Here is a 21599-nt window from a genome sequence, read left to right as displayed (position 1 = left end):
AGAATTATTAGGCAAATGAGTATTTCGACCACATCATCCTTTTCATACATGTTGTCCTACTCCAAGCTGTATAGGCTTGAAAGCCAACTACCAATTAAGTAAATCAGGCGGTGTGCATCTTTGTAATGAGAAGGGGTGTGGCCTAATGACATCAACACCCTATATAAGGTGTGCTTAATTATTAGGCAACTTCCTTTCCTTTGGGAAAATGGGTCAGAAAAGAGATTTGACAGACTCTGAAAAGTCAAAAATTGTCAGATGTCTTTCAGAGGGGTGCAGCAGTTTGGAAATTGCCAAGCTTTTGAAGCGGGATCATCGCACAATCAAGCGGTTCATGGCAAATAGCCAACAGGGGCGCAAGAAGCGTGTTGAAAAAAGAAGACGCAAAATAACTCCCCATGAATTGAGAAGGATCAAGCGTGAAGCTTTGTGCCAGTTGTGCCATATTTCAGAGCTGCAACATGTCTGGAGTGCCGAGAAGCACAAGGTGCTCAATACTCAGGGACCTGGCCAAGGTAAGGAAAGCCGAAAAAAGGCCACCTTTGAACAAGACACACAAGACAAAACGTCAAGATTGGGCCAAGAAATATCTGAAGACTGATTTCTCCAAGGTGTTTTGGTCTGATGAAATGAGAGTGAGTCTTGATGGGCCAGATGGATGGGCACGAGGCTGGATCAGTAAAGGGCAGCAAGTTCCTTATCGACTCAGACGCCAGCAAGGTGGAGGTGGGGTACTGGTATGGGCTGGTGTCATCAAAGATGAGCTTGTGGGACCTTTTCGGGTTGATGATGGAGTCAAGATCAACTCCCAGACCTACTGCCAGTTTCTGGATGACACCTTCTTCAAGCAGTGGTACAAGAAGAAGTCGCCATCATTCAAGAAAAACATGATATTCATGCAGGACAATGCTCCGTCACCCGCATCAAAATACACCACAGCGTGGCTGGCCAGAAAAGGTCTAAAAGGAGAAAAAAATAATGACATGGCCCCCTTGTTCACCTGATCTGAACCCCATCGAGAACCTGTGGTCCTTCATGAAATGTGAGATCTACAGGGAGGGAAAACTGTACACCTCTCTGAACAGTGTCTGGGAGGCTGTGGTGGCTGCTGCACGCAATGTGGATCGCAAACAGATCAAGACACTGACAGAATCTATGGATGGAAGGCTTTTGAGCGTCATGGTGAAGAAAGGTGGCTATATTGGTCACTGATTTGTTTGTTTTTTTTGTTTTTGAATGTCGCAAATGTTTATTTCTGAATTTTGAGTTGTTATATTGGTTTACCTGGTGAAAATAAACAAGTGAGATGGGTATATATTTGTTTTTTTATTACGTTGCCTAATAATTCTGCACAGTAATATTTACCTGCACACACAGACATCCTCATAAAATGGCCAAATCTAAAAAAAAACACATCAACTTCCAAAAATATGAAACTTTGATATTAAGGAGTTTTTTTGGTTGATTGAGAACACAATTGTGGCCCAATAATAAAAATAATCCTCAAAAATACAACTTAACTTAGCCTAATAATTCTGCACACAGTGTATAGTGAGCTAGTTCAGTGCAACCTACTTACTAGCTTAAATACACAACTGAAACAAAAGCAAGTGACAAATTCAACTACCCTATATTTATGGCTTTATTTACTGACTGTATTGCTGACAATATGTGAGAATTTGAGCTACAGCCTGCCTCTTGACTTCACCTGCCAATGCTTTGCAAAGCATGGACTGAACTTGAAACTTGAAAACCAAACTTGAGAGTTTGTCCAATAAACGTCTAGCTTTGCTGCCCTGAGAAAAGTACATTATGAATTGCAATTGAAAATCCAGTGAAGCTGCGCTTCTATGGGTTTTTAATTGGATCATGTAGTCGCAGCAATGTATGAGAAAAAAAATCACGATAGACAACCGGCGAAAACTTATTGCTGGACGAACTAGCCATGAAGTCGGAACACGTTCTAGCATGCTCTAGTTGGAATAGTAATGTATATACAGTAATATTTGATAAACTTTTCCGTGATATTTCAGAGGAAAAGTAGTCTAAGTAGTCTACCTTGTAGTCTAAGAGTCGCCTCTGACACATACACACAAAGGAAAGGGGGAGGGAATAGTCAATAGGGGTTATAAAGTTTGATGGTACCCCGAGCTGTACCCCTCCTGGCCTAGCCTTTAGCCCCAAAATGTTCCTTTTATGTGTATTTAATATATCCATATTAAATGTTCCAACATCAACTAAAATGTCATGACATAAAAACAAAACATTTTTGCATGAAATTAATTTGAAGGACGTAGTTCGTGGTGCTAACTGGTCTGGTGTCTTGATGCTATTTGATTTGTTACTTCAAAATAAATACAAGCGAAACGTAGGCCACAGTTACTAGATTTGCACATAGTTTAAGGGAGAGAAGCACAGTTGAACTGATAAAGTTGACCGAAAAGACATAGATAAAATTGATATAAGAAAGTGTCCATAGACCCATGGTGCTTCAGTTGGTGCAGCTAGCATTTGACAATGACTTGACCCGAAAGTGCACTAGTGAGGACAGGTCATGATTAGGCTGCAAGGCTTTTTCTAATTTACTTCATGGCACGCACGCTATGTGTGTGATAGAGAGACAGTGAGAGAGAAATGTGGCTTCTACGTATGCAGTGTTTGTGTCAGAGAGAGAGAGAGAGAGAGAGAGAGAGACTTCAAGCCAAAACCGTTTCTCCTTGCGTGTCCCTTGTCAGTGGAAACGATCATGCTTGATGTGAGTCAGATGAGGGGCCCTGAATGCCTGTAGGCCTACTCTTTCTGTCTCAAACTGCTTGAAAAAAGGGGCCACCAGAACTGTGAAAAATTCCCTGGGGGAAATACCCACAGACCCTTTAGGTTATAATGCAATTTCATGCTGTTAATCGCGATTGCATTTTTTAATCACTCAACAGCCTGAGTATCTACAAACAATTTCCAACTAGATGTCCAAGATACAATTTACCCAAACTTACTAGTGTAACCGACTGCTGGTTCTAAGACTGAGGCTGGATGGGCAGTGAGTGGAAACAATAAATGTGAATTCACATGCATAAAGCTACACACAGGAAGGCCTGACTATTTACAGTCTTTTTAATGTAATCAAATCAGCAAATTAGCAGTTGCAGACAAAGGGAGATACTGTAGGAAACATGACAGGAAACAAAGTAATCTAATTCATGTGTTGAAATGTTAAAACACCGAAATCTTTCAATTGTGTGCACAGTTGAGTAAGTTAGTAGTGAGATGTATGGCTGCAACAATAATCAATTACTCAAATAGTTGTTGACAATGAATGAATTGGCAACTTTGGTAATCGTTAATCGGTTTGTATTATGTTTTAGGGAAACTACCTCAAAATTCTCTGATTTTTACATCCCTAAATGTCAATTCAACATTTGAAATGTAGTCTATGTTCTATTGTGAATACAACAGGTTTTTGAGATTTGTAAATTATTGCATTCCATTTTTTATTTACAATTTGTACCTTGTCCCAACTTTTTTGGAATCGGGGTTGTATTAAAACCTCAGTAGCTGTAAACACGGTGATTCATTCACTCTTAATGTTTCTACAGTTATTACTAAGCAGTACAAAGAGCCTGAAGAGAAGCATTGTGAGCCAGAGCCAGAGCCAGACAGCTTGCATGAGGAGCCAGCCCAGGTAATATTCATTAAGAACAGGACATATTCTCATAGGGAAATGGCACTAAATTGAATCGAAAACCCTTTCCGTGGAGCACTTGCACATATTTGTAGCACTGTATGCTCCACTCTTTAAAAGAAAAAAAGAGAGAGAGAACAAAAGCTGATAATACAGTATTTTTTGTTGATGTTTTCTGAGTTGAAATCACAGACATCAATGCTAGACATTATGTCAAATATAAATGAAGAGCTCTTTTCTAAAACGAGAGATCCTCCATTTTAATGCATTTTCATTTTTTTTACATTTTGTTTTCCAAGTAATTTTAAGTGGAACTGTAATTGGGTTATTGTTATTTGATTTATATTTACTCAATCAAAACAACACAACTGCACTTGTATTGTTATTACCTGAAATACACAATTAAATAACATAACTTAATTATGTTAACTTAATAACTTAAACTAATGTCTAAATTAATTTAGTGTTTTGGAAAAGAGCTCTTCAAATTTGAATGTGATAAGAGTATTGCAAATACACTGCTAGTTTATGTCATGTGAACTCAGTATTACTAATTCTTTACTATTACTTCTTTCTCTTCTTTCTACCACTATCTCTCTTTACAGTATCTTTGTTTTTACTTAAATCCTCCTCACTATTATCTTGGTTATCTTGTCTAAAGTAGATTTTAGTCTCAAAGGTCTCCTATTGCACTATACCTTGAATGCTGTGCCTCATTTGTAAGTCAGCTAAATGAATAAATGTAAATTGAAGAAGTATAATAAACCTTACTTGAAAATTATGTTAATCTACAGGTGCAAGAGCAAAGCAGTCATGAAGATGTAGACAACAGGGGCATTTGTGCACGTGCACTTTATGACTACCAAGCAGGTAAGCCCTCTATTATTAACTCATTGAATGCCAAGCTGTTTTCGGAAGCTTTGTCCTAGAGTGCCAGCAATCTAGACCATTGTTGATGATTTTTGTACAGCCACAGCATATTCTGTGTTATAGCAATGAACACATACAATGGCTCGTTTGAAAGGTGAGACTTTAAGCTCTCAGTGGGTGCAAACCGTATATTTCTACACGCTTCTGTTCCTGAGAAATCGCAAACTAAACAGTGGCTAGTTTTCATCAAAATCGCTGTTTTTTTTCTAGAAATGGAGATGGTTAAGGCCTGGTTTTGAGCTGACGTGCATGCGTCACTGATTCGACCCAAAGCGGCAACTGAGTTATGATAAAATGTCCAGATAAAATGTCCAGACTGTGCGTTTTCATGAGTTTTCGATCGTCATATATTTAAATTACATTCATCACAGAGTTCCCAAAATCACATATATGGTGTGTTAGAGTTTCTAGTTTCGTAATTTAAAAAAAAAGCTAAAAACGTAATATTCAGGGTTCCCGCAGATCCTTAAAAAGTCTTAAATACAACTTTAGGTTTTTAAGGCCTAAAAAAAGTCTTAAATTGTCTGGGATGTCTTGAATTTTCGAAAGGGAGGTATTAAATTTGCGTATGGGACCGCCAGCGAGTGAGCGAGTGGAATGTCTTCATCCGGTTTCGTGTATTTAAAACGTAATTGTATAAGTGACTATAAGGCTACGGGAGGAAGTGTAGTGGTTGCAGAGTGAAGATGTTTTTCACAGGTGTGGTTAAAGGTGTGAAACGGTAATAATACAGTATGTACAAATATGCCTGACATTTTCGTAGTGTAGCCGAGGCCTGAGATACGCAGGTAGCCTACGTGAGTGGGAGAAAGAGTTGGTAAGCCAGTTAGCGATAGGGTGGCCATATGTTTGAATTTAGGCCGGACATGGATTTTAAAAGCCCTGTCCGGTGTCCGGCGCAGCCTCAAGCCGGACGCTCATTTGTCCTCCTTTTTGAAGTTGTACTGGGCATCTAGAATCTTTGCTCGAACGCAGCATCGTTTCACAAACTATGGACGCGAAGACTGCTGGTCAAATTATGCGCAGTGCTTCTGTCACCCGTCTTATAATTTGCTGCACAATTTATGAAGGAACCACAGACCATAGGCGGCGATTTATGTTTCCATCGGTGGGTGCTCAAACAATTAAATGCCCGATACCAACGCCCATGTGTATTGTTGCCATACGGTTTTTGAGAAGTAATTTATGCACTTCAACACTTTAGGAAATCAAAACGCCAATACAGTTTGCGGGAGTCCATGGGCGTCACCCCCAAGGACATTTATTAAATGTCTGTACATGTTAAATACTGTACATGTTACATACTGTACATGTTAAATTGATCTGTTTGCATCTTTCCAGCGTGTGTTGCTGGCCTAGCCTAGGGAAGAACATATCGAAGTTATAATACCTGTAATATCTGTCAGCAGCTTGCTTGCCAGCCTTTCCCAGTAGGCATACTTCGCAAAAGTTGTGAAATATAACCGCACATTTTTTTTGAATGTCGGCGACTGGCTACATAAAAAAACAACGTGCGTTCTTGAGATGAAACCAGTAGTTTTCAGGAGGATCATGCGAGGAGGACCTGTCTCTTAATTAATTTAAAACAAGTCAATGGTTTTACAATATTTCACTCAAGCTTTTGGTTGGTTTAGATACAACTGGTATGCAAAATGTAAAGTAGTGGATTAACTGCTTATGGGACAATAGATGCACATAGTGAATTATGTAAAGTAGTCCTATTAAAATATTTAAATAGCTTAGTCTAACTTAGGGATATTGAAGGGAATCCAGTCCAGTGTCTTTGGCAAGTAGCCTATACAGACACAGGTGAAGAACACTCAGCCTCTGCCAGTAAGCACAACCAGATATGTACAGCCAGCTTCAAAAGCAAGCAGCCCAGACCCTAAAATTGGGCATTTATAGCTGTGAAGGCTTCTTCTGTAGACATCCAAAATGGGGTGGGGGTTAAAATTAGTAGAAAAAAACACCCGTCTTATAATTAGCTTTTTTGTTTTATGCAAACTATTGCATAAAACAGTTTTAAGTTGTCGTATGTATCTTTTTGCCGTGGTATAGTCTTAATTTTTCCATTTAGAAGTCTTGAAAAGGTCTTAAAAGTCTTTAAATTTGCACTTGGAAAATGTGCCGATACCCTGAATATTACGTTTTTGGCACAGTGAAGTATGTCCAGTGAAGGGTGCAAGTTGCAAGAAGGTGATGAGATTGATATTAATATAAATTAACAGTATATGTAAATCTTATTAGATCAGTTGCCACAAAACTGATGGAGGACTTACAGTTGTAAAGGGTAAAAGTAGAGATACTATTTGTATTTGAAATGGAATAAAGCTTCAGTTTCATAGACCCATTAACGCTAGCATTATAATGATTGTTCAAATTGATGGTTCTGTTTAAACCGCAATTGTTGAGCTGTAGTTTAGTTTATACCTCAGTTTTGTGACAGTTTAGTGAAGAGCGCCAAAGAACATGGAAGATTAACTAAACTTTGCACTGGTAAAAGAAACAAAAATAAATGTAGCCTCAAATGGTGATTAATGGGGTCCAAGTAGTTTGGCTGCCACTAGAGGCAATTTGAAATTAGTTTACAAATTGAGCAGGTGAAAACAGGTATTTGCAGTTTAGGAATGAGTTAATGGGACCAAGAATAAGCACACCAAATTTCACATTTTTTTAGGTTAAGCAGTTCTTTAGATATTGGTCAATTGTAGTGTCCCCTTTTGACTGATTTGTGTTATATTTGGTGCATGGCTTCTATGTGCCATCATGAATGAGTCTATGAAGTTTCAGTACCACGCCCTTTTTTAGGGGAATGCAAGCTACAATCATTGATTCCAATTTGTAAGACGGGTAGCAGTCACACATTAATTATTAATTCACAGGATATTCAAACAATTTAGAAAGAAATATATATATGTAACTGACTCACACCATGTCCTAACAGGATCCGAGCGAGCGACTGTCAATGGTATCTGTCTATGGTTATAATAATAATAATAATAATAATTAATTAATTAGTTTTGTATAGCGCCTTTCTAGAAACTCAAGGTCACTTTACAAGAAGGGGTGGTAGTAAGTGTGTGTGTGTGCGCAGGAGCGCTGGGTGGGATGGTGAGGGAATTAGAGGCCTAAGGCCTCAGTGAAAAGATGTGTTTTGAGGTGTTTTTTGAACAGGCCCACAGAAGAGGAACAGCGGATGTGGAGAGGGAGCTGGTGCTGAGGACGCTGGTGTGAATGTCGCCGTTTCTCAGTTTCCAAACTTGTTCTCTGATTCCGAACTTATAGCCTACTCTAAACTTACCGGTTTACAGACTGTTGCCTCGGTGATTTGAAAATGAATGAATTACGAGTTGATCTTCTAACTTTTAGTCTGGATCAATTTCGCGTCGCATCTCTCGTCAGCCTGTGTAATCCGTGCCTACTCTACTATGGAACACAGACCATGCTAAACAATTGATCTGTGGACTACCAACGAGTGTACGGAACACGTACACCTTGCCTTGATACAGATTTACAGTGAACTAGGGTTGGGTATCGTTTGGGTTTTATCCGATACCGGTGCTAAATTGATACTTTTAAAACGGTGCCGGTGCCTGAATTAAAATGGTCTATAGCATGAATTGCGGTTTTTTTTTATTGATAAGACAAATTTGAACATGAAATTGAACTGTTATATTCAATTTACTATCAATATCTCATTGCTCCTACGAATAATACATTTAAATGTTAAAACAGCTTGCCATGCACACAATGGTAAGCTCTGCTTTCAAGTTTACCCAGTGTAGGCGGTTTGCCATAAGGTATGTTAAAACCGCTTGCCATAGAACTGCCAGGTCATGGACAACGGCATTTGCAAGCAAGCTAATCTAACAGGGAACAGGGACTAACAGTTAATTCAGTGTGTTCCCAAATGCTTCAAGAAATGTCATGTATTAACTCATAACACGCAATAGTTTTGAACATGTTAGGCTACATGTCGGTGTTGAAGTGTTTAGATTCCCAGTGCTAGCCTAGTAGGCATTTTAACAGCAACTATGGCTAACACCAGTCAGCTGAGTTTAATTAGCGATAACTACGGAGATGGTTTTGTAGCCTCTTTGAAAGCTCAGTGACATCAGGTATGTAGCCTAACCTTATGTTTTTACTAGCAAACTTTTAACATGATCTTCATATTGATGCTATATGGGCCTCATGCACATGACAGATTAATATCATGCCATTATGTTGTTTAGAACACACCGTGAAATAAAGTTTTCACCTTACAACTTTGCTGATAACATTTCAAATAAATGCCAGTTAGCGCATTAGCAAGGATATTGTGTAACATATACAGTGGGTCCCAGTTAAAAATTGACACTTCATTCACGATCATGGTGATTCACGCAGCTGGGTGAAATGTAAGTACAACTGCAGCCGCTTGGGGGCAGCATAGTCGCTGTATGTTCCACGGTCGAACCAGGACGGTGCATTCGACAGCAAGGGCTGTGATTGGCCGAGGTTTTCAGTCGCGTTTCTCTGTGTTTTAGCAGCCCCTGCAACATGCTAGTCCACTGTAGCCTAAGCTTTGTACATAATGTTAAACATAGTTTTGGATTCAGTGGCAAGATTTATTGATTGTACAGTGCCTGTCTCTCAGTAATGTTTTAAAATGAGAACTACTTTGTTAGCCTGGGTGCCATTCCGAACTTAGTCCCGCCCACAACTGAGGTCGGGAAGTTCGGTCTGGCATTGCTTCATTGTGGTGGAAGTATGCTCGCCCTATCTCAGGCGGACCAATCAAATCAGGCTTTACGATGATGGACAGGTGAGCAACAGCGCCTTATGTTTGAAACAAAAATGCTGTGGCTAGAAGGATACATGGCGTTTAAGACCCCATATTGAAAATTCATATTATTTAATGAGGTTGTATCACTGAAAACGATTATTTCTGAAAACTTTGGCCAAAGTTGAGATGTGGGAAAACTTGTGGTTTCACTTTCATCAAGGGAAAACAGCGCTGTTGCATTGCGACATGTTCCCTCGTTCGTTTGAAATCTCTGATTGACCACCTGTTCGAGGGATTTGCAACAGCCTTTCCCAGCTGTTTAACATGTTTATAGCATATCACTGTTCAACAGAATTATTTTTAAAAACGGAGGGGATATAGGAGAAGAAGGATGGTTCGTGTGTTTTCTTCCTACACCTCACGGTAAGCTATTTTGTTGCTCTGATTGGTTAGGTCTATCCAATTGAGTGCAGAGACATTCCCCCCCTGTATTGGTTGAAACACGCCCCATAATTACGTCCTGATGGAGCAGTATCAGACTCATATTCTGACTAGAATTGAGTATGACTACGTCAGGCTACTACTTTGTCGGTAGTCATGAGAAGTTTGCTTGCTAACAGAACGTAAATATGCTGCCCAGAAACCTGAATAGTTCGGATTTTTTTTACTACACTAACGAGGTTGAAATATAGACTTCAGCCTACAGCATCTCCTTAACAGTAATGTTAACAAAATGACAGCATTCATATGACAAAGAAAAACGAATTCGGTCACTCAAGACTATGCCACAGCAACCAGTGTAGGCTACAGTCCTACCCAATAGGCCTACTCGAAGCAGATAGCGTTGTCTGACGGTCGAGTGGGTTAATGCACGTATTTCCAGAACAGGTCTGCAACTTTCAGGCAGTTCTGAGTTCGAATCTAGGCAGGAGCAGAGCCATATAAAGGCCTATTGTTATCATTTTTTGCAAGGTGTTGCTCCTGGCAATACTTGTTTATAAGACGTTTGGTGATTAATTGATAGCTGTTTTTGGGACACGTTAAACGTTCTTTATAATGAGCGCATACGGGGAGTAAAACTGTTATGCGCTGTTGCAACTGTAGGCTACAATGATTGCAATACAAAAATATGCGCGTGTTAGTTTAGTTAGTTTTGTACAATGTTTTTTTCCATGTTTTGCACTTTTGCCTCATGTGTTTTCAGGTTTGAGGGCTTTTTGGGCAAGATTGACCTTGGTTAGACTCTGCATATTATTTATTATTTCTCCGTATGGAAAATAGTCAATTTTCGACACACGTCTGTTATTAGTTCAATAACAAGTGTTGCTTGTTAAAACATGTGACTAGTGAAACTCAAATGATTTTAGCCAAAAGCCAAAAAATGTTAGAGAGAAGGAGAGACGCCGGTGCAGCTCTTTTAGTAAAAGGTGCAGAACATTATTAAACTTTGACTAACGTTTCGATGTTCGTTAGTCAAAAACATCGACACATCGAAACGTTAGTCAAAGTTTAATAATGTTCTGCACCTTTTACTGAAGAATAAAGAAAATTAAGAAGACATCTGAGCTGCACCGGCGTCTCTCCTTCTCTCTAAAACAGGGATGTCAAACGAATGCATATTGATCAGTTGTTAACTAATACTGTAGGCATAGAAGTTGCATTTGAAAATGTTACTGTTGTAGGCTGTTTTTGTTTTTTTTATTTCAGCCACACTGTTTTAAAGTGGTTAGGACCATTATTTCACAGCAATTTTGAATAAGCCATACAGCAATAGCCTACCGATTTCATGGTTGCACCATGCACATGTTCGCCGATTATGTGGCCCTCAGTAACCTATAAATTCAATGATGTGGCCCTCTATAAGCGCTTTCAGATATAACTTCCGGAGTATATGCGGAGGTTTGTCAAACGGAGGTCCTACCCTTCGGATGATTCAGATATGATGCTAACCTGCGGACCTTATACTGACCTTTATAACGGACGTATGTGTGAGCGACATACACGCACATTACAGAATCTCCGTGTGGTTGTCGAAAGTGAGGGGTGGGGGCTTGTAGAGTTCACAAGATGCAGATATGACTTAGAATATATCGCGCCGCTGCCTGTCACAGCTGCTTTTTGTTTACAAAGTGTAGCCTACTGTATGCATTATTTAGGCTAAAGAAGAGAAATCTATTGTGCGTAGGCTAATACTTGAAGTAGGCTAGTCACGTAAGTGCGCACATACAGTATTTGTATGTGTGCTTCAAATAAACACATTTATCTGTTTTCAACGTAATGTACCAGAATCTGGTTTGCGTTGGAGAGAGAGAGCATGCACAAACTTTATGGCAGGCTACCAGCCAATTCAGTAGGCTAACTCAAGACTTCAAGGCCATCACAACGTTTTTAAGCAACAAACAAAATACTAACATAACAGTGAAGTTGTTCGTTTTTTCATGGTTTATTTTTTTCCAAAAGCATCCTCTCCCCATGCAGGCACGCGGGAACATATTTTTGACCATGGGTGCTGAATAACAAAATAATGGATGTCCGACGATTTCTCCCCTAGCATGATATGATTTGAATTTAGACCGCTACGCCATTTCAGCGCGGTGTATGAGTAGGCCTAAGAGCAAGAAGTTTTATAATGCCCTGGACAGCCACATTCCACTGCAACTATGCGCAGCACTTGCCACTCCGACTCATCAATAAAAACTGCGCACACACACCAGACCCAAAAGCGCACTTGACTTTACATCAATAAACTATTTCAGTATATTGCTTTTCTGATTGTGAAAACCACACCAGAGATGTTTGGCTTGAAAATATATGCTAATTAGGCTGCAATGACCTACAATGGCAAACAATTTCTGAGTAGCCTAACTTATGGTGTCTCCACTCCACAGCAAAAGTGTCCTAACCACAGCTGTTTCTATCTAAGCGACTCCAATAGTGAAAGGATTTCAGTGTCATATTTCGGTGGCACTAGCTAAGCTGTCGTGGAACTCGAGATGACATGTCTACTGATAGGCAACAGGTCTCACCCACACAAAATTCTAATTGCAAAAGATGCATCCTACCGCATCTGTTGTACTGGAGTTATTCGAAATTGGGCTTTTCACAATCCAACGATATATCCAAAGTGCGAACTAGTTGGTGATGGTCTATGAAAACTGCCAGTATGCATGCTACACGGAGTTCTGACAGGGCTGCATGGCCTAATAAGCAGGCAAGATATAACCCACGATTGCCATGGTTTCGTGTTTGTGGTAATAATGACAGCAACAATAAAACCATCTGTATCTTACGATCTTCATAATTCTTGACAGATCACCAGCCTCCTCTGGATGGTCATATGCATAGTTAGCCTATACCTTTAGTTTGCATTTACATTTTAAACACGAATCTACTGTCTTTACTGCCGGGAGAGAAAACAATCCTGTATTCTTTTCTGTAGCCTAATTCTGCCTAAGGCTATCAATGAACAGAGAACCGTGTTGGCTAACAATTTATTAAATACTCCTGTTATTGTCGATCAACGACGCCGCTGTAGGCTACTGCCTTTTCGCCTTCTGCTTATGATGATTCAGTCTTTTGAATTCGTTTGGCCTTGCCATGCAGTTGTAGGCTACAACGTGCCATTTCCTTTATGTGTTCTATCAAAATGTTGTATACCCTCATGGACAGTAGCTCCGTGATGTCTGCATCTTTCCAGGTCGGAGATTTTCTGGACAGTACTATGCCACTCCATCATAACACTAGGGGGGGAGTAGTACAACAACCGGCTAAATTCGGACTTCCATATGACCGGTTATGTCGTTCAGATATACGGCCCCACCGTTTAACATCGGCAGAACCTCCGGTCTTACACGTATGTCTGAAAGCGCTTTATGAAAATGAGTTTGACACCCCTGCTCTAAAATATCTGTCCTGGCCTGGTTGCAACGGATTGTGGCCAAACGACAGAAGCGCGGAGAACCCTCCTTTGTCTACCAAAAAGTGTTACTTTGTGCCCCGCGCTCCCCACTGCTTGTGAAAGAAGGGGGTGGGGGAGGGGGGCTTAACATGAAAAAGCTTAATGTCCCAAAACGGCAAAGTCATAATGGTAGGCTACAGGAAGTGGGGGGAGGGTATGGGATGACCTGGGCCCACTTCCCCGAAAGCATCTTAAGCCTAAGAGCGTCCCTCTTCTTAACGCCTTAAGATTTGCCGACTGTTTCCCGAAACCATTGTAGCTTAAGAGCATCATTGGAAAACACTCAGAGATCTACGAAAGTGCTCCAGAGTACTAGTTACGGGCTAAGAGCGCCTTAACAGTACTTCTCACTGAGGTCACCAACAGGACATACAGAGGAATTACAATTTAGAATACATAATCCAATTTATGTTCCCATTCTTTATTGTGTTTACTTGTGATGAATCAGATTTTAGCGTGCAAAATAGCCTACATTTAATGGTCATAATAATGTGATGAAAAGCGGACAAAAATGCAATCAAGTTATGAAACGAGACGTTGCCAGAATAGTTTGACATTATCTTTGCTAAGTGAATATTTTATTAGGCCTATGAGGTAAAAAGCAGAGAAAGCAACATGTGGTTTAGTCTGTAGCCTACTGCATCAAAATCTAAGCCTACACATTTCCTCTCTTTCTTACTCGACTTCTTTCTTATCTTCAAACGTGTTCTTAAGTGGCACCGCAAAAAATTATTGCATGGTGCAACAATCTAATCTTAAAATAATTACAATTATTTATGTCTCTGTGTGGTATATAACCTACTTGGGATCCTTACATGCAGATGTCAAAGTGTTTCTATTTTCGTATTGATGTGAATGAATGTGTAGATCCGAAGTTTAAATGGTAGGCCTATAGCTGTGACGTGCAGTCACCTGACATCACGTCAAATCTGAGGATATTTCAGAACTATTAACGTGGACAGCTCCCCTTAAGAGCATCTTAAGAGCAGTGCATGCGCGTTCACGCTACGAGCATGTTCGGGAAACAGTCGGAAAAGCCAAACGAACGATCGTAAGATGAATCGCAGAAAACCCTCTTAAGAGCGTGTCTCTGTCGTTATCGGGGAAGTGGGCCCAGAGCCGTCTTCGCTGTGCTATTCAGAAAGCATCTTATATTGTCTTTCCAGGCACAAACAGCTCGTTATAGCCTATTGAGTGCCTTAACAGATAGGCTCTGCTCTTGGGTTTGGCCTCACAGCGAACTCAACCCTCTTGTTGCTTGCAGTTTGTTCAATAAAGCGATGCAGATTACATTATTTATTTCTGATTAATTGCTTCTTTTGCAACATCTGCTTGTTAGGCTGGGCTACTGTCCTGTACAGGTAAATGTTCAACAATTGCTGGTGTAGGCCTACAGGCTATAATCAATTAGGGACTGTTCATTATTTTTTTAAGGGGCTACCTGAGGAGTTTTGGGAGCGTAGTCAAAAAAGACGGGACCCTTCCCTCGCCAGCAAGACATTTTTCTATGACCCTCCAAAGTGATTGAGAAAAAACGCATGACCCTCCCCAGTCCCAACAATTTAGGCTATTGATGCCTTCTGTAGGCTACTGGGTCAATTTGGGAGCTTGCATGCTTGAGGTGCGCAAATAGTTTTTAATAGCCTGTTCAACTTCGAAAAGCTTTGTTCACCCGATGCCAGTCACTGATCGCAATTTCAAATTTCGGGAAGCTTCGTTTTTCAGTCATCTTTTTAAGTGTTAAGTGCAGTAGGCCCCTATCTGCCCCCTTTGGAATTATATCTAGAGCCTATTATAAGGTCCAGTGCGTTATGTCCTGGGATTCGGACGTGCTCAAAAAGAAAAGAAAAAACACTTGTTGCTTTGATATCTTTTTCGTTGTCGTCTGAACGTCGGCAAGCAGGCATGTTGCGGTTGCAATTTAAGTGAAATTTCTACAGTAGGCCTACAACATGCAACATGCTTGTTAGGCTGGGCTACTGTCAATGTACTTGTACAGGTAAATGTACAACAATTGCTGGTGTACAGGCTATAATCAATTAGCTAAATCATTTGTCTAGCTGTTTAAAAAAAATCGCGCTACATTCAAACGCAAAAGGTGCTTTGATATCTTATTCGTTTGAACGTCGGCAAGCAGGCATGCTGCGGTTGCAATGAATGAGGATAATTGGTTTTATCTGCGGATTTATTTTTTGCATTATTTTGAATATGACTCGCTCCAGTCTCAACAGCACTCAACAGCACAGCTACTTTTTCCACACGCATCTAAGTTCTAACACACATATCCCCTCTGCTTTCTCTCTCTCCATCCCTGCGCACGGAGCTTTCTTAAGCTGCACCATCTTACAACAATTGCATCTACATGTTCATATTAGAATGTTTTGCCAAGTGTAAGCTTAAACTACCGTGATCAATTTAAGTTCCCGTGCCCCCACTGAAAGTCTCATGCGCTTATCGTTACACTATCAAATCTATAAGTAACCGTGACAAATAGGGTATAAGATATATAAACTCACGCTATTGTATTATCATATATGTTTGGTAATGGCTCAGCTTTCTCTGATTGTTCTACTGACTTGGAAACTGCATCATAGAAGCAGTAAGTCAGATCGCATCAAAAATAGTAGTGGCAGAACTCCAAAGTGACACCTTGTGGTTGTTTGTGCCAACTGCAGTTTGTGCCATTTCTGCTGAGAAAATGGGGTGCGTGATTCCTGAAGGAACCCGTCCAAACTTAACTGGGACCCACTGTAGGCTACTGTTGTTTCATAGCCTTTTGCTTGTGTGTAGTTAGGAAGGCCCACTGCTAGATTTTGACAGGAGCTCGCGATATCGTGTTAAAGTAAGCTACTTGGGCTCACGCAAGCTGTCAAACACTGTCCACTCGCCTACGTGGTGCACTCCTCTGGTTTATACATCCAGTGTTTACGTTAGCTAGCAGCTAACTGTGTCTGGCTGTGTTGCTATCAGAGCAAGACATTAGAGATGGCGCATGACATCCAGTGATGCCTCGTATAAAAAAATTAAAATAAAAAAATGCTTTTTAAGCACCGCAATGAGGCACTGAAATCCACGTTGTTATTCGATGCAGTTACTACCGTTTGCGTCGGCACCGGTGCCATATTAGAACCATGTTTCGGTGCCCAACCCTACAATGAACTGACCAGGTCATCCGGACTGCCCCCTCTGTTGTAGGCCTAACCTTGTTGAGGATTATCCTGTTTGTAGTTAGCAGCCACGCTAGCAAGCAAGCTAGGGGCGTTCCCAGCCGGACGCTCCTTTTTGCCATGACTCTCATTAAATACTCTGCAGCTGAACTTTTCAGACTTAGGAATCTGACCTCTCCGAACTGCCAGGAGGTCATTACATCTCTCTGCCTACTACGTCGCCCCGGCTACGTGCATAGGGCTGCCCGACATAAGTTTGTTTACATGGACAGTACTCCAGCTGTTCCTGCAGTTAGGTGCCATGCTTCACTGCGGCAACAGCATCAAAACAAACCACGCCCACGTACCATCAACCTGCGACCCCTGCCCTGTGACCCAGTGCTGCACTCACTAACAGGGCTGCCACATTCATGCTGCTGAACACTCGCTCACTAAATAACAAAGCCCTACTCATCTACGACTTCATGTCTGTACGGAGACATGGCAGAGCCAGCAGGATTTTGTAACCCTCAAACAAGCTACTCATCCAGACTATGTATACATCCAAAAGCCTCGTAGCTTGGGACGTGGTGGTGGGTTAGCTGTTATTCACCGATCTGTTATACAGGTCAAAGAATTTCTAATCAACTCCACCTCATTTGAGTGCCTCCACTTTGCACTGGCTGGTGCCACACAGCTCCAGGTAGTATTTGTCTACCGGCCCCCTAAAGTCTCCACCAACTTCGTACCAGAGCTCTCTGGGTTGCTTGCCACCATCTGCCCCATGTACCCAATGTCTATCCAACCGCAAACAGTATGTCACCCTTAAGGACATTAACTCCATCCTTGCCTCAGTTAACCATGGTGTCCCCCAGGGATCTGTACTCGGCCCTCTCCTCTTCACCATATACATTCTCCCCCTGGGTCAAATTATACGTCACCACGGTCTCAGCTTCCACTGCTACGCTGTTGACACCCAACTGTACATCAGCACCAAACCCTCAACTCCGCTTCCACCTGGACCACTTGTCAACTGTCTGCAAGAACTTAAAACCTGGATGACCTCTAATCTTCTCAAACTGAATAGCAATAAAACTGAGCTCATGGTGGTGCCTCCTAAGCCACTGCTCAGGAGGGTTGGGGATCTTCTCCTGGACGTGGATGGCTGTTCCATTGCCATATCCCCTGAAGTCCGCAACCTGGGCGTCATCCTGGACCCTACCCTGTCATTCCAATCCCACATTAAAAACACCAAAATCTGCATTCTATCACTTGAAAAAACAGACTATCAATTGAAAGACACTCATCACCTGCTTCATCTCCTCCCGTCTGGACTACTGCAATGCCATACTCGCAGGTCTTCCCTCCAAGGCCCTGGACAGGCAGCAATATGTACAGAACTCCACTCTGCAATATGTACAGAACTCAGCCAGCACTAAGCCCTGGCAGCACATCACCCCCACCCTCATGTAGCTCCATTGGTTACCAGTCAAGTTCCTCATCATTTACAAAATCCTGCTTCTCACCTACAATACCCTTACAATATCCATGCTCTGGCCCCTAAATACCTTTCTGACCTACTCCACCCCTACACCCCTCTGCGGTCTCTCCTTTTCTCCAACAAGGACCAGCTGGCTATACCCCGCACCAGATTTAACTTCGGGGACAGGGCCTTTTGTGTGTCCACACCAACTCTTTGGAACCAGTTCCTCTTCTATTGAGTCATATTTCTCATTCAAAATAACAGAGCAAAGCAAGCGACAGAAAGAAAATAGAAGCCGAGCGTCCGACAAAAGTTCTCTCAAACCTGTGCGTTGCATCATGCTGCTCGCGTCGCTTGAAAACAACGGAATTAAGCGGATATCGCTAATGTTCACTCGCATCACATCCGGTTAGGACATGGTGTCATGCTGAAATTATGCACATTTCCGACCTAATTCATTTTCAATACCCTAGTGTTTTCATTCCTACTTTACGTCCAGGCTATTTCTATCAAATGTAGACAGACAGATAAGTGTTGTGTCCTAATTCATTTGATAATAAATTCTTTCTGACTGAAATACCGAAGACCTAAAGACAAAGCCTTAACTATGGCTAAATACAATATATGAGGTTATATCTTTTGATTAGAGGAAAAACTCTTGAGGTTGTGTTAACCATTTACTGTTTTTGCCCTAGCTGATGACACAGAGATCTCCTTTGACCCTGATGAAATCATCACTGGCATTGAGATGATTGATGAAGGCTGGTGGCGGGGATTTGGTCCAGATGGCCACTTTGGAATGTTTCCAGCGAATTATGTTGAGCTCATCTAATACAGTAATCCAGACAATTGGCAGAACACCGATTGACCACAGGACTATGTCACAGAATCTCTCAAAAGGAACCAGCAATGAAAGACCCCTTTTTTATTGGAAGCACCTGCACTGCAACTATGAGTATACTTCATGACAGTCATGTAATGTGAGATTATTTTCCATCTTATGTCTCACTGCTGGTGCAGTTATTGTTGTGTGTGTGCTTTCTGTTTGTTTGTTTTTTGAGTGTTCACATTTATCAGGTATGCAGCAGAAGTGAGTACACGCCCGTGTATTGTCACACACATGTCAAGTAATTAATCAGTCAACCTGGGTTTGATTCCCGCCGTTATGAGTCTGTGTCGCTTTGGATAAAAGCGTCTGCTAAATATCAGTCAATTTACCTTTTAACTTTTAATTCAAGTTTGTATCACCGTAATTACATTATTTTTAAGTTTAACATTAGGATCTGTGCTCTTATGTAAAAAAGAGATGTGGTTCCTGAAGGAAATACCTGTGCATGCAAAGTGTTGGTCGCTATGGCGTTGCTTTGGTTCCTAGCGTTTTGCTAGGGCTGAATGGAGAGAGACCGAGAGAAAGGGCTCCGCTGCGCGTCGGGGTCCGGTTCGCCCTGTCGGGACCTATTTCCAGATAATGACCGCCGTTCTATACATTATCCCTTACAAGGATTACAGTGTTACACAACATTCTGGAGAGATGTACTACCAGTCTTCAGCAACAATTTAACTTAGCTGCACTTTGTTGAGGTGGTTGTGTTGCCTCTAAATGTACCTTTAAAACACTGCAATCCTGTTCTATTGGCTTCAAGGCAGGTGACATACTTGGCCAGGTAATAGTTGTGACTTTTTCTTCTTCAGAAACTCTTTTTTTTCCAAGCTTCTGGAGATTGGACCAAACAATCAACCAATCAATCAGTCAATCAATTTGGTATATTATTGTGCAATATCACCATGAAGCATGGTCCTAATACACTTTACACATTAACAAGAAAATACAACACAACCACTGAATAAAATCTTGTTTTTCAACACAACCACTGAATAAAAATGTAAGTATAAGAGTAAAATGGATGTAATCTTGTCAGTATTGTGGTGTATTTACAGGCATTCATGGTGCCATCTATAAAGGACAACACTTGAACACCTGTTCACCATAACACATTCCCAATTTTAACTTTGAATATAATTTGATCTCATCTGAACAGAAATGTGCTTCCAATATTCATCAGGTTTATGCTGCATTGACAGTATGCACAATGCATCCTTTGCACTCTCATTGGTCATAAATACTCAGATTTCTGTTTTCAGAGTTATACTGTGCTGTGCAAGTAATGCACAGTCTTTGGTGTCATTTTAGTATGACAGCCACTGTGACTCTTATTAGTAGTGCTATGGCACATTCTATACCTCTTCTTTTTTGCTGTGATTGTGTTGCTGTGATTGTGCTGATTTTTTTAGCTGGTCACTAATTCCTGTATCCTTTACTATCTTTGTGAAGGCTCTGAATTAGATTTTCAATTCTTCTGGCAATTCCATGGTTATTATTTCATGGAATTATAGACACATACAGATACAGCCCATATGTTCAAAATTCATAAACTTCTGTTGGTCACTTTATAGCACAGTAAATCACATTACATGTCAGCGATCACAGGTGTATTCACTCTTGAGTTTCTAAAGTTGTTGTTTCTTGTTTTTGTTTGTTCATAAGAGGAAATACTATACTTGTCAACTTGAAAATAATGCAATTATTGAGAGGCAATACCATCTTTTAATCATTTTACATATAAGTTATATTACACTGGGGTTTACTCACTTCTGTGGTATACTGTTTATAATTTGAATACTAGCCAAGTCCCAATTAAGACTTAAAATTACTATTATTTTGTAAGTATTTTCTTTGTTGTTTCTTAGTTTGTTTTCCAAAGAAATGACTGTTTAATTATTGTTCAAATCAATTTTAAATCAGTAACTTAATCAGGTAACTTGCTACATTCCTCATGTATTATGCAGTATCCCTATTTTGTACATCTGACAGACATGGCTATTGTTCTTTATTGTGCTCCCTGTAAATTGTGTGGCTAACATTCTGAACATATTGATCTAGATTTTTTTTTTAAGGGGAAGAGTTCATCAAGTAATCATGTTGCAGTGATGCTGCTGTGGTATTTGATTTGAAAATGTAATCCACTACCAAACCATGGTGAAGTATTTGTTTCCCACTGTATTGCAGGCAGGATACATAAGGATAAAATGCTTTTATTTTAGTAATGTCATTATAAGAAATGTTCTACTTGACTTCTGTTTCCTTAACGTTATGAAGTCTTTCATTATGCATTCATGTATCAGCATTTCAATTACTGTCCAGATATCTACAGCCATTGAGAGAGTATGTAGAAGAATCACAAACAGATATTAACATCATCTGTGATTCCAGTGTATTAAAAAAACTATAAAACTATTTCAAAATTAATATTTATATGTTCAGGGCTTTGTGATCTTGAAAATCTGATGACTAAGATTAAAAATAAAATTTCTGAATTGTCTGTTTGGTTCAGAAATAAAGGAATCTATAAATACCACCAGTTTGAGTTATTTGACACCCAAAGTCATATTCAAGTCGATAAGCAGCACCTCAACTTTCTTGTCTTTTAAAAAACATTATACTTTTGTAAATTCATCTATATTTTCATGTAAATTCATCTATATTTAAATAGATCAGGGGCTTCATTTTTAAAAACAATTGTGTAGAAACCACCCTTCATCTCATGATCTTAAATCATTTCTCAAATGATTGTACACGT

General features: G+C 40.4%; 1 protein-coding gene across 2 annotated transcripts in view; it reads left to right on the top strand.

The window, feature by feature from the left end:
- Window positions 1-21377, top strand: part of dbnlb (drebrin-like b) — a 57749-nt gene extending 36372 nt beyond the window's left edge. For both annotated transcript variants that reach the window (XM_048244011.1, XM_048244010.1), the window contains 3 exons: window positions 3594-3679; window positions 4474-4549; window positions 18657-21377. In XM_048244011.1, the coding sequence (XP_048099968.1) occupies window positions 3594-3679; window positions 4474-4549; window positions 18657-18793 (299 nt within the window). In that variant the 3' untranslated portion in view covers window positions 18794-21377. The remainder of the gene's footprint in view (window positions 1-3593; window positions 3680-4473; window positions 4550-18656) is intronic.
- The last annotated feature ends 222 nt before the right edge of the window (window positions 21378-21599 follow it).

Source organism: Alosa alosa, chromosome 5, assembly GCF_017589495.1.
Source record: "Alosa alosa isolate M-15738 ecotype Scorff River chromosome 5, AALO_Geno_1.1, whole genome shotgun sequence".
Classification (NCBI taxonomy): Eukaryota; Metazoa; Chordata; class Actinopteri; order Clupeiformes; family Clupeidae; genus Alosa; species Alosa alosa.
Note: the sequence above shows the minus strand (reverse complement) of the source record. Positions and strands in the feature narration are given on the sequence as shown.